This window comes from Coregonus lavaretus (genome assembly GCF_964263955.1).
Source record: "Coregonus lavaretus genome assembly, chromosome: 19".
Classification (NCBI taxonomy): Eukaryota; Metazoa; Chordata; class Actinopteri; order Salmoniformes; family Salmonidae; genus Coregonus; species Coregonus lavaretus.
The window spans coordinates 33,331,114-33,346,153 of record NC_140006.1 but is presented as its reverse complement, the minus strand read 5'-3'; the positions used below and the strand labels follow the sequence as shown (position 1 = coordinate 33,346,153).

General features: G+C 45.8%; 1 protein-coding gene across 3 annotated transcripts in view; it reads right to left on the bottom strand.

Annotated features, from left to right (window-relative positions):
* The window catches only part of LOC311146690 (chromodomain-helicase-DNA-binding protein 7-like), a 95,291-nt gene that overhangs the window by 9,091 nt on the left and 71,160 nt on the right, over nucleotides 1–15,040 (bottom strand). For all 3 annotated transcript variants that reach the window (XM_084183224.1, XM_084183226.1, XM_084183225.1), the window contains exons 25-30: nucleotides 5,508–5,611; nucleotides 3,859–3,988; nucleotides 3,328–3,446; nucleotides 2,677–3,025; nucleotides 2,124–2,332; nucleotides 1–1,056 (exon numbers count right to left, since the gene is read on the bottom strand). In XM_084183224.1, the coding sequence (XP_084039350.1) occupies nucleotides 1–1,056; nucleotides 2,124–2,332; nucleotides 2,677–3,025; nucleotides 3,328–3,446; nucleotides 3,859–3,988; nucleotides 5,508–5,611 (1,967 nt within the window). The remainder of the gene's footprint in view (nucleotides 1,057–2,123; nucleotides 2,333–2,676; nucleotides 3,026–3,327; nucleotides 3,447–3,858; nucleotides 3,989–5,507; nucleotides 5,612–15,040) is intronic.

Sequence of the window (15,040 nt, the reverse complement as noted above, 5' to 3'; positions counted from 1 at the left end):
CTTCAGCTTGAGAGGACTTCTCAGACTTGTCGTCTTCCTCCATCTTCTCCTCATCCTCCTCTTCGGGGCCTTTCTCAGCCACTGGTTTAGGAGACTTGGGAGACTTGGCTGGGCTTCCTTCTTTCTCCTCTCGCTCTTCCTTCTTGGTTTCCTGGTTTTCTGATGCTTTAGGAGACTCTGGTTTCTCCTGGAATTCCAGCTTTTTGTACTGGTCCTTGGTCTCCTCAGTGGGAGCTTTGTACTCCTTCTCAGGTTTGGCCTCCATGGAAGTCTCTCCGTCAGCATTGGCCTCCATGGAAGTCTCTCCGTCAGCATTGGCCTCCATGGAAGTCTCTCCGTCAGCATTGGCCTCCATGGAAGTCTCTCCGTCAGCATTGGCCTCCATGGAAGTCTCTCCGTCAGCATTGGCCTCCATGGAAGTCTCTCCATCAGCATTGCCGTTGACCTTCATTTTCTCCTCTTTCTCTTTCGCCTCTCCCTTCTCTTCCTCCTCCTTCACCTTCTTGGGAGACCCAGCCTTACCTTCCTTCTCCGCCTCCATTTCTTCCTCCTTGCCTTCGTCTGGTTTCTCGGTTTTAGTACATGGAATGTCGTCGTCACCTTCCTCTTTCATCTCCTTCCCTTCTTCCTCACCTTCCTCCTCTTTGACAGGTAAGGATTTCTCAGCACCAGCAGTAGCTGTGGCCTGCTCAGTGGAGGAGGGAGAAGCAGTGGAGGGAGCTCCATCACGGGGCGGCTGAGGCACCCCAGCCGATCCCCCCTGGGTGAACTTCCTGTGGGCCTCCAGGAAGCCCAGCGCAGTGTCGTTGAGGATGTGGTAGTCAGTGCGGCTCACGCCGTGCTTGGAGGCGCCCAGGAGGAGGTCGCGGTCGTGCCGGCCGCAGTCCCACCACTCAGGCAGGTCTGAGCTGGGTTGGCAGAGGCGCAGGCGCTCGCCCAGCAGGGGGTGGGGCAGCACCTGCTCACGGATGCGGCGCAACAGCTCGATGCGATAGAGGGTGCGCGAGGCGCGCTCCTCCGTGATGGGGTCGATTATCAGGGTAGGGTCTGGGAGCTCTGCCAGACAGAAAAGAGAGTGAGGGAGGAATAGGGTGGGGGTAGGGAGGGGGGAGGAAGAGGGTGGGGGTAGGTAAGGAATAAGAGGGTGGGGGTAAGGAGGGGGGAGGAAGAGGGTGGGGGGGGAAGAGGGTAGGGGAAGGGAGGGGGTGGGGGTGGGGGAAGGGAGGAAGAGGGTGGGGGGAGGAAGGAAGAGGGTGGGTGTAGGGAGGGAGGGTGGGTGTAGGGTGGAAGAGGGTGGGTGTAGGGTGGAAGAGGGTGGGGGTAGGGAGGGAGGGTGGAAGAGGGTGGGGGTAGGGAGGGAGGGTGGAAGAGGGTGGGGGTAAGGAGGAAGGGGGGAGGGTGGAAGAGGGTGGGGGTGGGGAGGAAGGGGGGAGGGTGGAAGAGGGTGGGGGTAGGGAGGAAGGGGGGAGGGTGGAAGAGGGTGGGGGTAAGGAGGAAGGGGGGAGGGTGGAAGAGGGTGGGGGTAAGGAGGAAGGGGGAGGGTGGAAGAGGGTGGGGGTAAGGAGGAAGGGGATAGGGAGGGAGGAGGTAGGGAGGGAGGGAGGAAGAGGGTGGGGGGAGGGAGGGAGGAAGAGGGTGGGGGGAGGGAGGGAGGAAGAGGGTGGGGGTAAGGAGGAAGGGGGAGGGTGGAAGAGGGTGGGGGTAGGGAGGAAGGGGGGAGGGTGGAAGAGGGTGGGGGTAAGGAAGGGGGGAGGGTGGAAGAGGGTGGGGGTAAGGAGGAAGGGGGGAGGGTGGAAGAGGGTGGGGGTAAGGAGGAAGGGGATAGGGAGGGAGGAGGTAGGGAGGGAGGGAGGAAGAGGGTGTGGGGAGGGAGGGAGGAAGAGGGTGGAGGGAGGGAGGAAGAGGGTGGGGGGAGGGAGGGAGGAAGAGGGTGGGGGGAGGGAGGGAGAGAGAGATGGGGAATGGAAAACAGAGGGGATAAAGAGAGAGGTGGTGAGAAAGGAAAATAGTTGTTCATCTGTCTTTTCAGGGAAAGGTCCTTTGCTTTAGCGCAAGCAAATTTAACTATGAGTGAGGGTTGTTGTACGGAGACACATCAGAACTAGATAATTGAGGGCCCTTACCTGTGTTGGCCTTGACCTGCATGCGACACACCCGCTTGCACATGGCCACGAAGGAGAAGTAGTATTTCTCCAGGCTCTCGTCACTCTTCTTGTCCAGCCGGGCGAAGGCCCTGAACTGGGTCCAGTCAAAGCGCTGGCGGTCCGTGTCATAGATCACGCCAAAGGTGGACACCACCCGGTAGAAGTCTGATTCCTCACGCCTGGTCCATCTCAGGGAACGAGACAAGGGAAGGGTTAATCCAACAACCAATGGGACAGAAAGCAATGCATGAGTAGTGTATTGATAAGGAGACTGGAGCATTATGGGTACTGTAGTACATCATGTTAAAAGCATGGCTTCTCAAACAATCGTACAGGAACAGTTGATAGAACTACAAGAAGCTCTCGACTGTAACGCCTTCTATACAGCAGGCTAACAAATTGTACTGTTTATTATACACAAGTGATCATAAACTGTTCATATTGTTTATCTTGTACAGCATGTCATAAGAGATCTGGATGGAAGTGTGCCTATAAAACATCTAATAAATCAAACCATTCAATGTTTCCATACCTCTGACGCCTCTCTTTGAAGAAGGCCCCTCCTTCCGCCAGGAGTGCCGTCGCCTCAGGCATAAAAGCTCCGCCCTTGGCCATATAAGGACTTCCCTCTGCCATGAAGGCTACATCCTCCTGCACGTAGGCCCCTCCTCCATCTGTGACCAGGGAGAAGAGTTGTTCTCGGGGCCGGCGGCGGCGGCGTCCGTCGGGCCGGGCCATGGCCTCCTGGCGGAGCTGCTCCCTTTTGTGTGTGCGCTGGTAGGCCGTGATGAGGCGGCGGAGTCTAGCGGTGAGGACTGAGGCCGCCGGCCAGTACAGACGACCCGCCCCTCTGCTGCCTGCTACATTCTCACCTGGTTTAGCTGGGAGGAGAAGGTGGAATATTAGGACTAGGACTACTACATTTGTCTGCATACTGTTGGAGATGATTCTGAAGAGCAACTCTGGTTTCTTTGGATGCGCACACCGGTGGTTTTATATAAAATAGAAATGTTTAAATGAATCATTTAAATGATGGACTGATGGATAGTAAATCCTCTCCTGATTTGTATCAGATTGCTAGCAAATGTTATTTTCAACCTTTTTATTCAACTTATCCCAAATGGTGGTGTTTTGTTATATAATGACAAAGCTAGCCAGCCTAGATCGCCAGTCATCCACTTACATTCACCACTCTCAACGTCCACAGCTTCCTCTTTGTCTTCCAGGGGCGAGTTAGTGAAGTCCTCCATCTCATCTTTAAAGGGCATGCGGAGAGGCTTGTACTCTGGGTCCTCATCCTCTCTGTAGACACAAAGAACCAGGGATGGAGAGAAAGAGAGACAGAAGAGTGAGAAATTAGTCTTCAACTTAAAAACAGAATCAAACAAAGGAGCAGAGAAAAAAAGAGGAACACAGGAAGAGAAAGGCAGAGAAGATGGAAAGATGAGGGAGACAGGAGGCCGGGATAAAAAGAGAGGAACACAGGAAGAGAAAGGCAGAGAAGATGGAAAGATGAGGGAGACAGGAGGCCGGGATAAAAAGAGAGGAACACAGGAAGAGAAAGGCAGAGAAGATGGAAAGATGAGGGAGACAGGAGGCCGGGATAAAAAGAAAAGAGGTGGTGGGAGAGAAAGGATGAAAACATGGAGAGTGAGAGACAGGAGGTCGAAAAGAAAGAGGAGGTGTGGTGGTGAATTTTGGCTGAGTGTCTTACCCCTCCGGACCATCTGCCATCATGTCCGCCCCCCTCTGCTCTGCAGCGATGGCCTTGGCGTCGGGCATGCCCACTCGCTCCAGGAAACACAGCGCAGGGTCAGCACGCATAGAGTTATACTTCTCGTAGCCTGGATAGACAGACAGGAAGAGAGTCAGGAAGATGGAAAAAGACAGGAGAGGATGAGAGAAAATGGGTAAGACAGTGATTGAATTACAGAGTTCAACTTTTCACATCCGGGGAGGAGAAGAGAGGGTGGGTGAGAGATTATTTAATTATTATGACTGGGAATATAAATGCACAGGAACAAGGCCAAGAACTGAGCCCAGTTTGACTGACAATTCAAATGGAAAATATCTAAGCATCAATCATGAAAGATGCAAGACCAAGCCAAAAGGACCCGCTTGCAAACAAATAGTGTTAAAACTAAACCATTATGAAGTTCAGAATCAGAATAAAACCCAACTGCCGTATCCGTATCAAACGGAGATGAAGAGGAGAGAAAACAGAAAGCCCGACCCCAGGGCCCAGATGCAGACAGAGGGCAGCGCCTGTTGGAGTGTGTGTCTGACTGGGTGTCTCAGTGGGTGTGTGCAAGAAAATCTTTGTGTCTAAGTGTGTGTGTGTGTGCGCCTTTGCCCAAGTGTGTGTGCGTGTGAGCGAACGAGAGAGAGAAGTGCCCGTTGGAGCTGTCCAAGCAGAACAGATTAGAGCCTGCAGATCCCACTAAGCACGGCGGGTGGGAGGAGGGAGAGAAGCACAGGCTGGACAACAGTGAGCAGACCAGACCATCAGCCGCCGCCCTCTCCTTCCATCTCCCCCCTCTCCCCAAAGCCCCCGGCAGAACATCACATTTCAATTAGGATTTATGCGGTGACACATTGTTCCTAACCGCCGCTGCGCCCCGAGCAAAGCGCTAATCATGAGGGGGTTTATAGGCCATCACTCTTCCCTCTCACAGTCCTGGAGAGTGTGTGCGGTGCATGTGAGAGTGTGTGTGTGTGTGTGAGACAGTGTGTGCGGTGCATGAGTGAGTTAGGCAGTGTGTGTTTGTACGGTGTGAGGCAGAGAGCAGCTTCCTCCCCAGGCCTCCCAAGTGAATGAGGATTATGATTAACTATAAGCTAGCTCTATTGTATCTATGTGTGTTTGAGACAGCGCCTATGTGTGTTTGAGACAGCGCCTGTGTGTGTGTGTGTGTGTGTGTGTGTGTGTGTGTGTGTGTGTGTGTGTGTGTGTGCGTGCGTCAGGGCTGAGGCACGGGGTGGCAATTAGAGAATAATGACAATTATCCCAAATTAATATTAATCACCATCAATACAATTGCCACTACTAGATCATTACAATTCTGTCTTGTAATCTTGTTTGGCACAGTAATACAATTAAAATGGTCCAATCTAAACCAGCTAGATCATACAGAGAAGTGCATCAACCAACTGTGGTGATAAAACACTGGCTAACCATGAACTAGATAGATTAGAACAGGTCCACACACACCTCGACAGCCTCTTCTTGGGCGGCTGGACACGGCCATCAATCAATCTCCTATGGCCATCAATCAATCTCCTGGTGTCTCACAGCCAGCTGTGCTCTGTGGTCGCTATGGGAACACCAGTGAAGCCGAAGCAGCGGGGGGGGGGGGGGCTTACCGTGTTTGAAGACGCCGATGAGCAGCGATTTGTCTGCCTCGCTGTCCCACCAATCGGCGGGCACCTCAGCGTGGAAAGGCTGAGGGATCCAGATATCCATTTCACTGTGGGCCCAAACCAAGGAGAGGGAAAGAGAGAAAGACAGACAGAGACAGGCAGAGGGGAAAACGGATTAAAATGGTCTAAAATCGGCACGCAATCGCTTAATCTGATGTGTGTCTGTAATAGGCCCCATCTCCAGGCATCTGGGAGGAAATGTGGTCATTAGCCACAATGCTGGAACATCTCGGCAGTGGCCAAATGGCACCCTATTCCCTACATTGTGCACTACTTTTGACCAGAGCCAAAAGTAGTGCACTATAAAGTATATGGAATAGGGTGCCATTTGGGAAGCAGCCCATCATCTGGAAGGAGACCTAGGCAGAGCAGGTCTAACCTTATCACCGCTACACCAAGCCTGCCCTGACGCCTGCAACGCCGTCACCACTACCAGACTGCCTGGACTAATCCAAAACACACACCAACTGGCACATACACACTCTTAGTCACTAACTGCCTGGCACATACACAGGTGAACACACACATACACTACATGACCAAAAGTATGTGGACACCTGCTCGACGAACATCTCTTTACAAAATAATGGACATTAATATGGAGTACGTCCCCCCTTTGCTGCTATAACAGCCTCCACTCTTCTGGGAACGCTTTCCACTAGATGTTTGAACATTGCTGCAGGGACTTGTTTCCATTCAGTCACAAGAGCATTAGTGAGGTCGGGGACTGCTGTTGGGCGATTAGGCCTGGCTCGCAGTCGGCGTTGCAATTCATCCCAAATGCATTCGATGGGGTTGAGGTCAGGACTCTGTGCTAGCCAGTCAAATTCTTCCATACTGATCAACAAACCATTTCTGTATGGACCTCACTTTGTGCACGGGGGCATTGTCATGCTGAAACAGGAAAGGGCCTTCCTCAAACTGTTGCCACAATGTTGGAAGCACAAAATCATCTAGAATGTTGTCATTGTATGCTGTAGCGTTAAGATTTCACTTCACTGGAACTAAGGGGCCTAGCCCAAACCATGAAAAACAGCCCCAGACCATTATTCCTCCTCCAAAATACTTTACAGTTGACACTATACATTGGGGCAGGTAGCGTTCCCCTGGCATCCGCCAAACCCAGATTCATCCATCGGACTGCCAGATGGTGAATCACTCCAGAGAACACGTTTCCACTGCTCCAGAGTCCAATGGCGGCGAGCTTTACACCACCCCAGCCGACGCTTGGCATTGCGCATGGTGCTCTTCGGCTTGTGTGTGGCAAATACTATTTTTACGTGCTACGCGCTTCAGCATCCGACGGTCCCATTCTGTGAGCTTGTGTGGCCTACCACTTCATGGCTGAGCTGTTGTTGCTCCTAGAAGTTTCCACTTCACAATAAGAGCACTTACAGTTGACCGGGGAAGCCCTTTGACAAACTAACTTGTTGAAAAGGTGGCATCCTATGACGGTGCCACGTTGAAAGTCCATTCTATTGCCAATATTTGTCTATGGAGATTGCATGGCTGTCTGATCGATTTTATACACCCAAATCCACTAATTTGAAGGGGTGTCCACACACACATACACACACATACACACACATACACACATACACACATACACACATACACATACATACATACATACATACATACATACATACACACATATATATATATATACATATATATAATATACACACACATATTAACACATACATATATGTATATATTAACACATATATATACATATATTAACACATATATATGTATGTGTGTATGTGGACCTCTGTAGCTCAATTGGTAGAGCATGGCGCTTGTAACGCCAGGGTAGTGGGTTCGATCCCCGGGACCACCAATACGTAAAAATTTATGCGCACATGACTAAGTCGCTTTGGATAAAAGCGTCTGCTAAATGGCATATTATTATTATATATATATATTAACACATACATATATGTATATATATTAACACATACATATATACAGTGGGGAAAAAAAGTATTTAGTCAGCCACCAATTGTGCAAGTTCTCCCACTTAAAAAGATGAGAGGCCTGTAATTTTCATCATAGGTACACGTCAACTATGACAGACAAATTGAGAAAAGAAATCCAGAAAAATCACATTGTAGGATTTTTAATGAATTTATTTGCAAATTATGGTGGAAAATAAGTATTTGGTCACCTACAAACAAGCAAGATTTCTGGCTCTCACAGACCTGTGACTTCTTCTTTAAGAGGCGCCTCTGTCCTCCACTCGTTACCTATATTAATGGCACCTGTTTGAACTTGTTATCAGTATAAAAAGACACCTGTCCACAACCTCACAGTCACACTCCAAACTCCACTATGGCCAAGACCAAAGAGCTGTCAAAGGACACCAGAAACAAAATTGTAGACCTGCACCAGGCTGGGAAGACTGAATCTGCAATAGGTAAGCAGCTTGGTTTGAAGAAATCAACTGTGGGAGCAATTATTAGGAAATGGAAGACATACAAGACCACTGATAATCTCCCTCGATCTGGGGTCAAAATGATCACAAGAACGGTGAGCAAAAATCCCAGAACCACACGGGGGGACCTATTGAATGACCTGCAGAGAGTTGGGACCAAAGTAACAAAGCCTACCATCAGTAACACACTACGCCGCCAGGGACTCAAATCCTGTAGTGCCAGACATGTCCCCCTGCTTAAGCCAGTACATGTCCAGGCCCGTCTGAAGTTTGCTAGAGTGCATTTGGATGATCCAGAAGAGGATTGGGAGAATGTCATATGGTCAGATGAAACCAAAATAGAACTTTTTGGTAAAAACTCAACTCGTCGTGTTTGGAGGACAAAGAATGCTGAGTTGCATCCAAAGAACTCCATACCTACTGTGAAGCATGGGGGTGGAAACATCATGCTTTGGGGCTGTTTTTCTGCAAAGGGACCAGGACGACTGATCCGTGTAAAGGAAAGAATGAATGGGGCAATGTATCGTGAGATTTTGAGTGAAAACCTCCTTCCATCAGCAAGGGCATTGAAGATGAAACGTGGCTGGGTCTTTCAGCATGACAATGATCCCAAACACACCGCCCGGGCAACGAAGGAGTGGCTTCGTAAGAAGCATTTCAAGGTCCTGGAGTGGCCTAGCCAGTCTCCAGATCTCAACCCCATAGAAAATCTTTGGAGGGAGTTGAAAGTCTGTGTTGCCCAGCGACAGCCCCAAAACATCACTGCTCTAGAGGAGATCTGCATGGAGGAATGGGCCAAAATACCAGCAACAGTGTGTGAAAACCTTGTGAAGACTTACAGAAAACGTTTGACCTGTGTCATTGCCAACAAAGGGTATATAACAAAGTATTGAGAAACTTTTGTTATTGACCAAATACTTATTTTCCACCATAATTTGCAAATAAATTCATTAAAAATCCTACAATGTGATTTTCTGGATTTTTTTCTTCTCATTTTGTCTGTCATAGTTGACGTGTACCTATGATGAAAATTACATACACATATATACACACATACATAAATACATACATACATACATATACACACACATATACATACATACAGCTGCGGAAAAAATTAAGAGACCACTGCAAAATTATCAGTTTCTCTGGTTTTACTATTTATAGGTATGTGTTTGGGTAAAAATAACATTTTTGTTTTATTCTATAAACTACTGATAACATTTCTCCCAAATTCCCCCCAAAAGTATTGTCATTTAGAGCATTTATTTGCAGAAAATGACAACTGGTAAAACAAACAAAAAAGATGCAGTGTTGTCAAACCTTGAATAATGCAAATAAAATAAGATCGTGTTTTCATTTTTAAACAACACAATAGTAATGTTTTAACTTAGGAAGACTTCAGAAATCAATATTTTATGGAATAACCCTGATTTTCAATCACAGCTTTCATGCGTTTTGGCATGCTCTCCACCAGTCTTTCACATTGATGTTGGGTGACTTTATGCCACTCCTGTCGCACAAATTCAAGCAGCTCGGCTTGGTTTGATGGCATGTGACCATCCACCTTCCTCTTGATCACATTCCAGAAGTTTTCAATTTGGTTCAGGTCTGGAGATTGGGCTGGCCATGACAGGGTCTTGATCTGGTGGTCCTCCATCCACACCTTGATTGACCTGGCTGTGTGGCATGGCGCATTGTCCTGCTGGAAAAACCAATCCTCAGAGTTGGGGAACAATGTCAGAGCAAAAGGAAGCAAGTTCTTCCAGGTCAACCTTGTACGTGGCTTGATTCATGCGTCCTTCACAAAGACAAATCTGCCCGATTCCAGCCTTGCTGAAGCACCCCCAGATCATCACCGATCCTCCACCAAATTTCACAGTGGGTGTGAGACACTGTGGCTTGTAGGCCTCTCCAGGTCTCCATCTAACCATTAGACGACCAGGTGTTGGGCAAAGCTGAAAATTGGACTCATCAGAGAAGGTGAGCTTACTCCAGTCCTCTACGTCCAATCCTTATGGTCTTTTGCAAACCTCAGCCTGGCTCTTCTTTGCTTTTCATTGATGAAGGGCTTTTTTCTAGCTTTGCACGACTTCAGCCCTGCCCCTAGGAGCCTGTTTCGAACCGTCCTCGCTGTGCACTTCACCCCAGCTGCCGTTTGCCATTATTTTTGTAGGTCACTTGATGTCATCCTACGGTTGTTGAGTGACATTCGAATGAGTTGGCGGTCATCCCGGTCAGTAGAGAGTCGTTTTCGCCCTCTGCCGGTCTGTAGCTTTGTTGTCCCCAATGTCTGCTGCTTGACCTTGTTCTTATGAAGCGCCGTCTTTGACATTTTAAGGATGGAAGCAACCTGATGCTCACTGTATCCCTCTGCCAGTAAAGCCAGAATTGAACCCTTCTTTTCCTCACTCAAAACTTTCCTTTTCAACTCTTTTGGCATGGTCAATAGTTATTTTTTGATTAATATTACTTTTGAGGTACTATTAGCACTGTTTTTGCCAGACACTGGAATGGAATGGCTGTCATACATGTAGAGATGCTGATTTAAGAAAAATGTGCAGTGGTCTCTTAATTTTTTCCATGGAGAGAGATATATATATATATATATATATACACACACACACACACACACACAGTTGAAGTCGGAAGTTTACATACACTTCGGTTGGAGTCATTAAAACTCGTTTTTCAACCACTCCACAAATTTCTTGTTAAACTATAGTTTGGCAAGTTGGTTAGGACATCTACTTTGTGCATGACACAAGTAATTTTTACAACAATTGTTTACAGACAGATTATTTCACTGTATCACAATTCCAGTGGGTCAGAAGTTTACATACACTAAGTTGACTGTGCCTTTAAACAGCTTGTAAAATTCCTGAAAATGTCATGGCTTTAGAAGCTTCTGATAGGTTAATAGGCTCTATGCACGCATCACTTCCGCATTGGCGTAAGGATGCTTGGGCATTTCCGGTAAAAAAACATTAGACAGTGACAGTAGACCGTTATGATGGCAGAGATGAAGTTTACAAGGTGTTTGCTGGAGTTGCCTAAAGTATCTGTTAATGATATACGGAGGGTCGTCCGGACATCCAGTACGACACCACGTAACAAACTGGATAAAGGCTTCAAATTTTACGTTTCTTATTTTCTTTGCAACTTTGAAGGTAATATGCTAACGCTAGCTAGCCTGAGCTAGAAGCCTTGCTTTGGTGTTTTAAGTCATGAGTCCGTCCTGCTTCAGGTTAATCATGCTTTAAATAAAGTTTAATCATGTGTATATACCTCTCACTTCATGTGTTTGTACTTTTATGAAAGTATCAGGTAAAAACAGGGCTACAAATGAGATCTCTGTGAGAGCCCACTGCTACCGCTCAATGAAGAAACTAAAGCCACCACACCAGCTGAGAGTAGGACTAGATTAAGTGACACGTTCAAAGTTCTGTTTAATGTTACCACAGCTTTGATTGCCATTGCTAAGAGAACACTTTAGAACTTTAGTGGTTTTCACGATAGCTGAACAGTGGTAGCCTAATACAGACCAGGGTAGCTGAGTGGGAATTGCCATGCTTTGTTGTTGGGTCTGTTGTAAACAAATTGGAGTTTGGTTTGAAATGTAAACAATAATGAGATGATTACTACTTTTTCCTGACTTGATGACTGCAATGACAGTAACATATTCCACTCAGCTATTCTTCAAACTGCTGATGTTCTACTCAAAACTGTCCTGTCATCTTTACTTCTTTCTTTATAAACACATGGCCCAACTTCCTTGCTTTTGTACTTGATGTTTCTACTTTTCAAGAGGAATTAGGAGCAAAACCTTCACTCTACTGTTGTTATTGGTACTAGGCTACAATGTTGCGCCACTCACCTACTGCTCTGCCAATACTGTTTGAAGGTAGGTAAATGGCACAAGACAATAGGTAAGTGGTGGGAGACAGTATAGCCAAGTGGTGCAAGACAGTAGGAAAGTGATGCAGAAAGCACAAAAGTGACACGAGACAGTAGATAAGTTGCTTACACCAGTAAAAAGTAGAAAGACCAAGTTTTGCTCCTACTCCTGCTGCTGTAGACCCTCGTCTTTCAAAACCCATTAAATTATGCTTCTGTGTATTTCAGATGACATTGCGTGATTCACAGCCAGTTGTGCTTGTTAAAAGCTACTGTTCCTGTGTGGCTGGGTGTGGGATATGCAATCATTTGGTTGCATTACTATATCAGACTGCCCATTACTCTGAATGTGGCATGTCTGTCGTCCCTCCTGTACTTTCGTGCACTGAAACAGAGCAGAAGTAGCATAAACCACGAACAATGGTTTGTATCATTTCAATACCAGACAGTTGTGTCACATGCATACTAGCATCTCTCCTAATACCATCTCATAAATAAATAGGGAGTGAAGCCAGGACCTGTGGATGCCATGGTTGTAGTGAAGCCCAAACCAGATGCTATTCCGGCAAGCGGAATTAGGTATGCAGAGTCCAATTAAATAGGCAGACTACAATGTGTTGCAAAATAAATGTTATTAATTGCTGTTCGATGTCTAGAAGATGGCTGGAAGAGCTGTCATCCCGTTTTTGAAAGGACACTTTCGTACGTTTACACGTCATCGTGTTATAAGTCAAGACGAAGTATTACAAGTAAAAACATTAACATAAACATTAAGATAAACAACAACAACGAAAATTTTGGATGTTTTTGACGACAAGCATTCAATGCTAGCATACGGTAGCACAGCATTCTACGATAACCGGAAGTTTACATCCATCCTGAGATTTAACCGGAAATACGTCATGCTCGCCTGTGCATATCGCCTATTGACATCATTTGAGTCAATTGGAGGTGTACCTGTGGATGTATTTCAAGGCCTACCTTCAAACTCAGTGCCTCTTTGCTTGACATCATGGGAAAACCAAAATAAAATCAGCCAAGACCAATTGTAGACCTCCACAAGTCTGGTTCATCCATGGGAGCAATTTCCAAATGCCTGAATGTACCACGTTCATCTGTATAAACAATAGTACGCAAGTATAAACACCATGGGACCACGCAGCCGTCATACCACTCAGGAAGGAGACGTACTTTGGTGCGAAAGGTGCAAATCAATCCCAGAACAACAGCAAAGGACCTTGTGAAGAAGCTGGAGGAAACCGGTAAAAAAAGTATCTATATCCACAGTAAAACAAGTTCTATATTGACATAACCTGAAAGACTGCTCAGCAAGGAAGAAGCCACTGCTCCAAAACCGCCATAAAAAATCCAGACTACGGTTTGCAACTGCACATGGGGACAAAGATCTTACTTTTTGGAGAATGTCCTCTGGTCTGATGAAACAAAATAGAACTGTTTGGCCATAATGACCATCGTTATGTTTGGAGGAAAAAGGGGGTTGCTTGCAAGCCGAAGAACACCATCCCAACCGTGAAGCACGGGTGTAGCAGCATCATGCTGTGGGGGTGCTTTGCTGCAGGAGGGACTGGTGCACTTCACAAAATAGATGGCATCATGAGGAAGGGAAATTATGTGGATATATTGAAGCAACAGCTCAAGACATCAGTCAGGAAGTTAAAGCTTGGTCGCAAATGGGTCTTCCAAATGGATAATGACCCCAAGCATACTTCCAAAGTTGTGACAAAACGGCTTAAGGACAACAAAGTCAAGGTATTGGAGTGGCCATCACAAAGCCCTGGCCTCAATCCTATAGAACATTTGTAGGCAGAACTGAAAAGGCCCGTGCGAGCAAGGAGGCTTACAAACCTGACTCAGTTACACCAGCTCTGTTAGGAGGAATGGGCCAAAATTCACCCAACTCATTGTGGGAAGCTTGTGGAAGGCTACCCGAAACATTTGACCCAAGTTAAACAATTTAAAGGCAATGCTACCAAATACTAATTGAGTGTATGTAAACTTCTGACCCACTGGGAATGTGATGAAATAAATAAAAAGCTGAAATAAATAATTCTCTCTACTCTATTATTCTGACATTTCACATTCTTAAAATAAATTGGTGATCCTCACATTCTTAAAATAAATTGGTGATCCTAACTGACCTAAGACAGGGAATTCTTACTAGGATTAAATGTCAGGAATTGTGAAAAACTGAGTTTAAATGCATTTGGCTAAGGTGTATGTAAACTTCCGACTTCAACTGTACATACATACATTTTAGTCATTTAGTAGACGCTCTTATCCAGAGTGACTTACAGTTAGTGAGTGCATACATTTTCATACTGGCCCCCCGTGGGAAACGAACCCACAACCCTGGCGTTGCAAGCGCCATGCTCTACCAACTGAGCTACATGGGATATACACACACACACACATATATATATATATATATATATATATATATATATATATATATATATATATATATATATATATATATATATATATATATATATATATATATATATATATATATATATATATATATATATATATATATATATATATATACATACATACACATACATACATACATACATACACACACACACTACCATTCCAAAGTTTGGGGTCACTTAGAAATTGCGTTTTTTTGTCCATTAAAATAACATCAAATTGATCAGAAATACAGTAAAGACATTGTTAATGTTGTAAATGGTTATTGTAGCTGGAAACGGCTGATTTTTAATGGAATATCTACATAGGCGTACAGAGGCCCATTATCAGCAACCATCAGTCCTATGTTCCAATGGCACATTGTGTTTGCTAATCCAAGTTTATCATTTTAAAAGGCTAATTGATCATTAGAAAACCCTTTTGCAATTCTGTTAGCACAGCTGAAAACTGTTGTGCTGATTAAAGAAGCAATAAAACTGGCCTTCTTGAGACTAGTTGAGTATCTGGAGCATCAGCAATTGTGGGTTCGATTACAGGCTCAAAATGGCCAGAAACAAATAACTTTCTTCTGAATCTCGTAAGTCTATTCTTGTTCTGAGAAATGAAGGCTATTCTATGCGAGAAATTGCCAAGAAACTGAAGATCTTGTACAACGCTGTGTACTACTCCCTTCACAGAACAGCGCAAA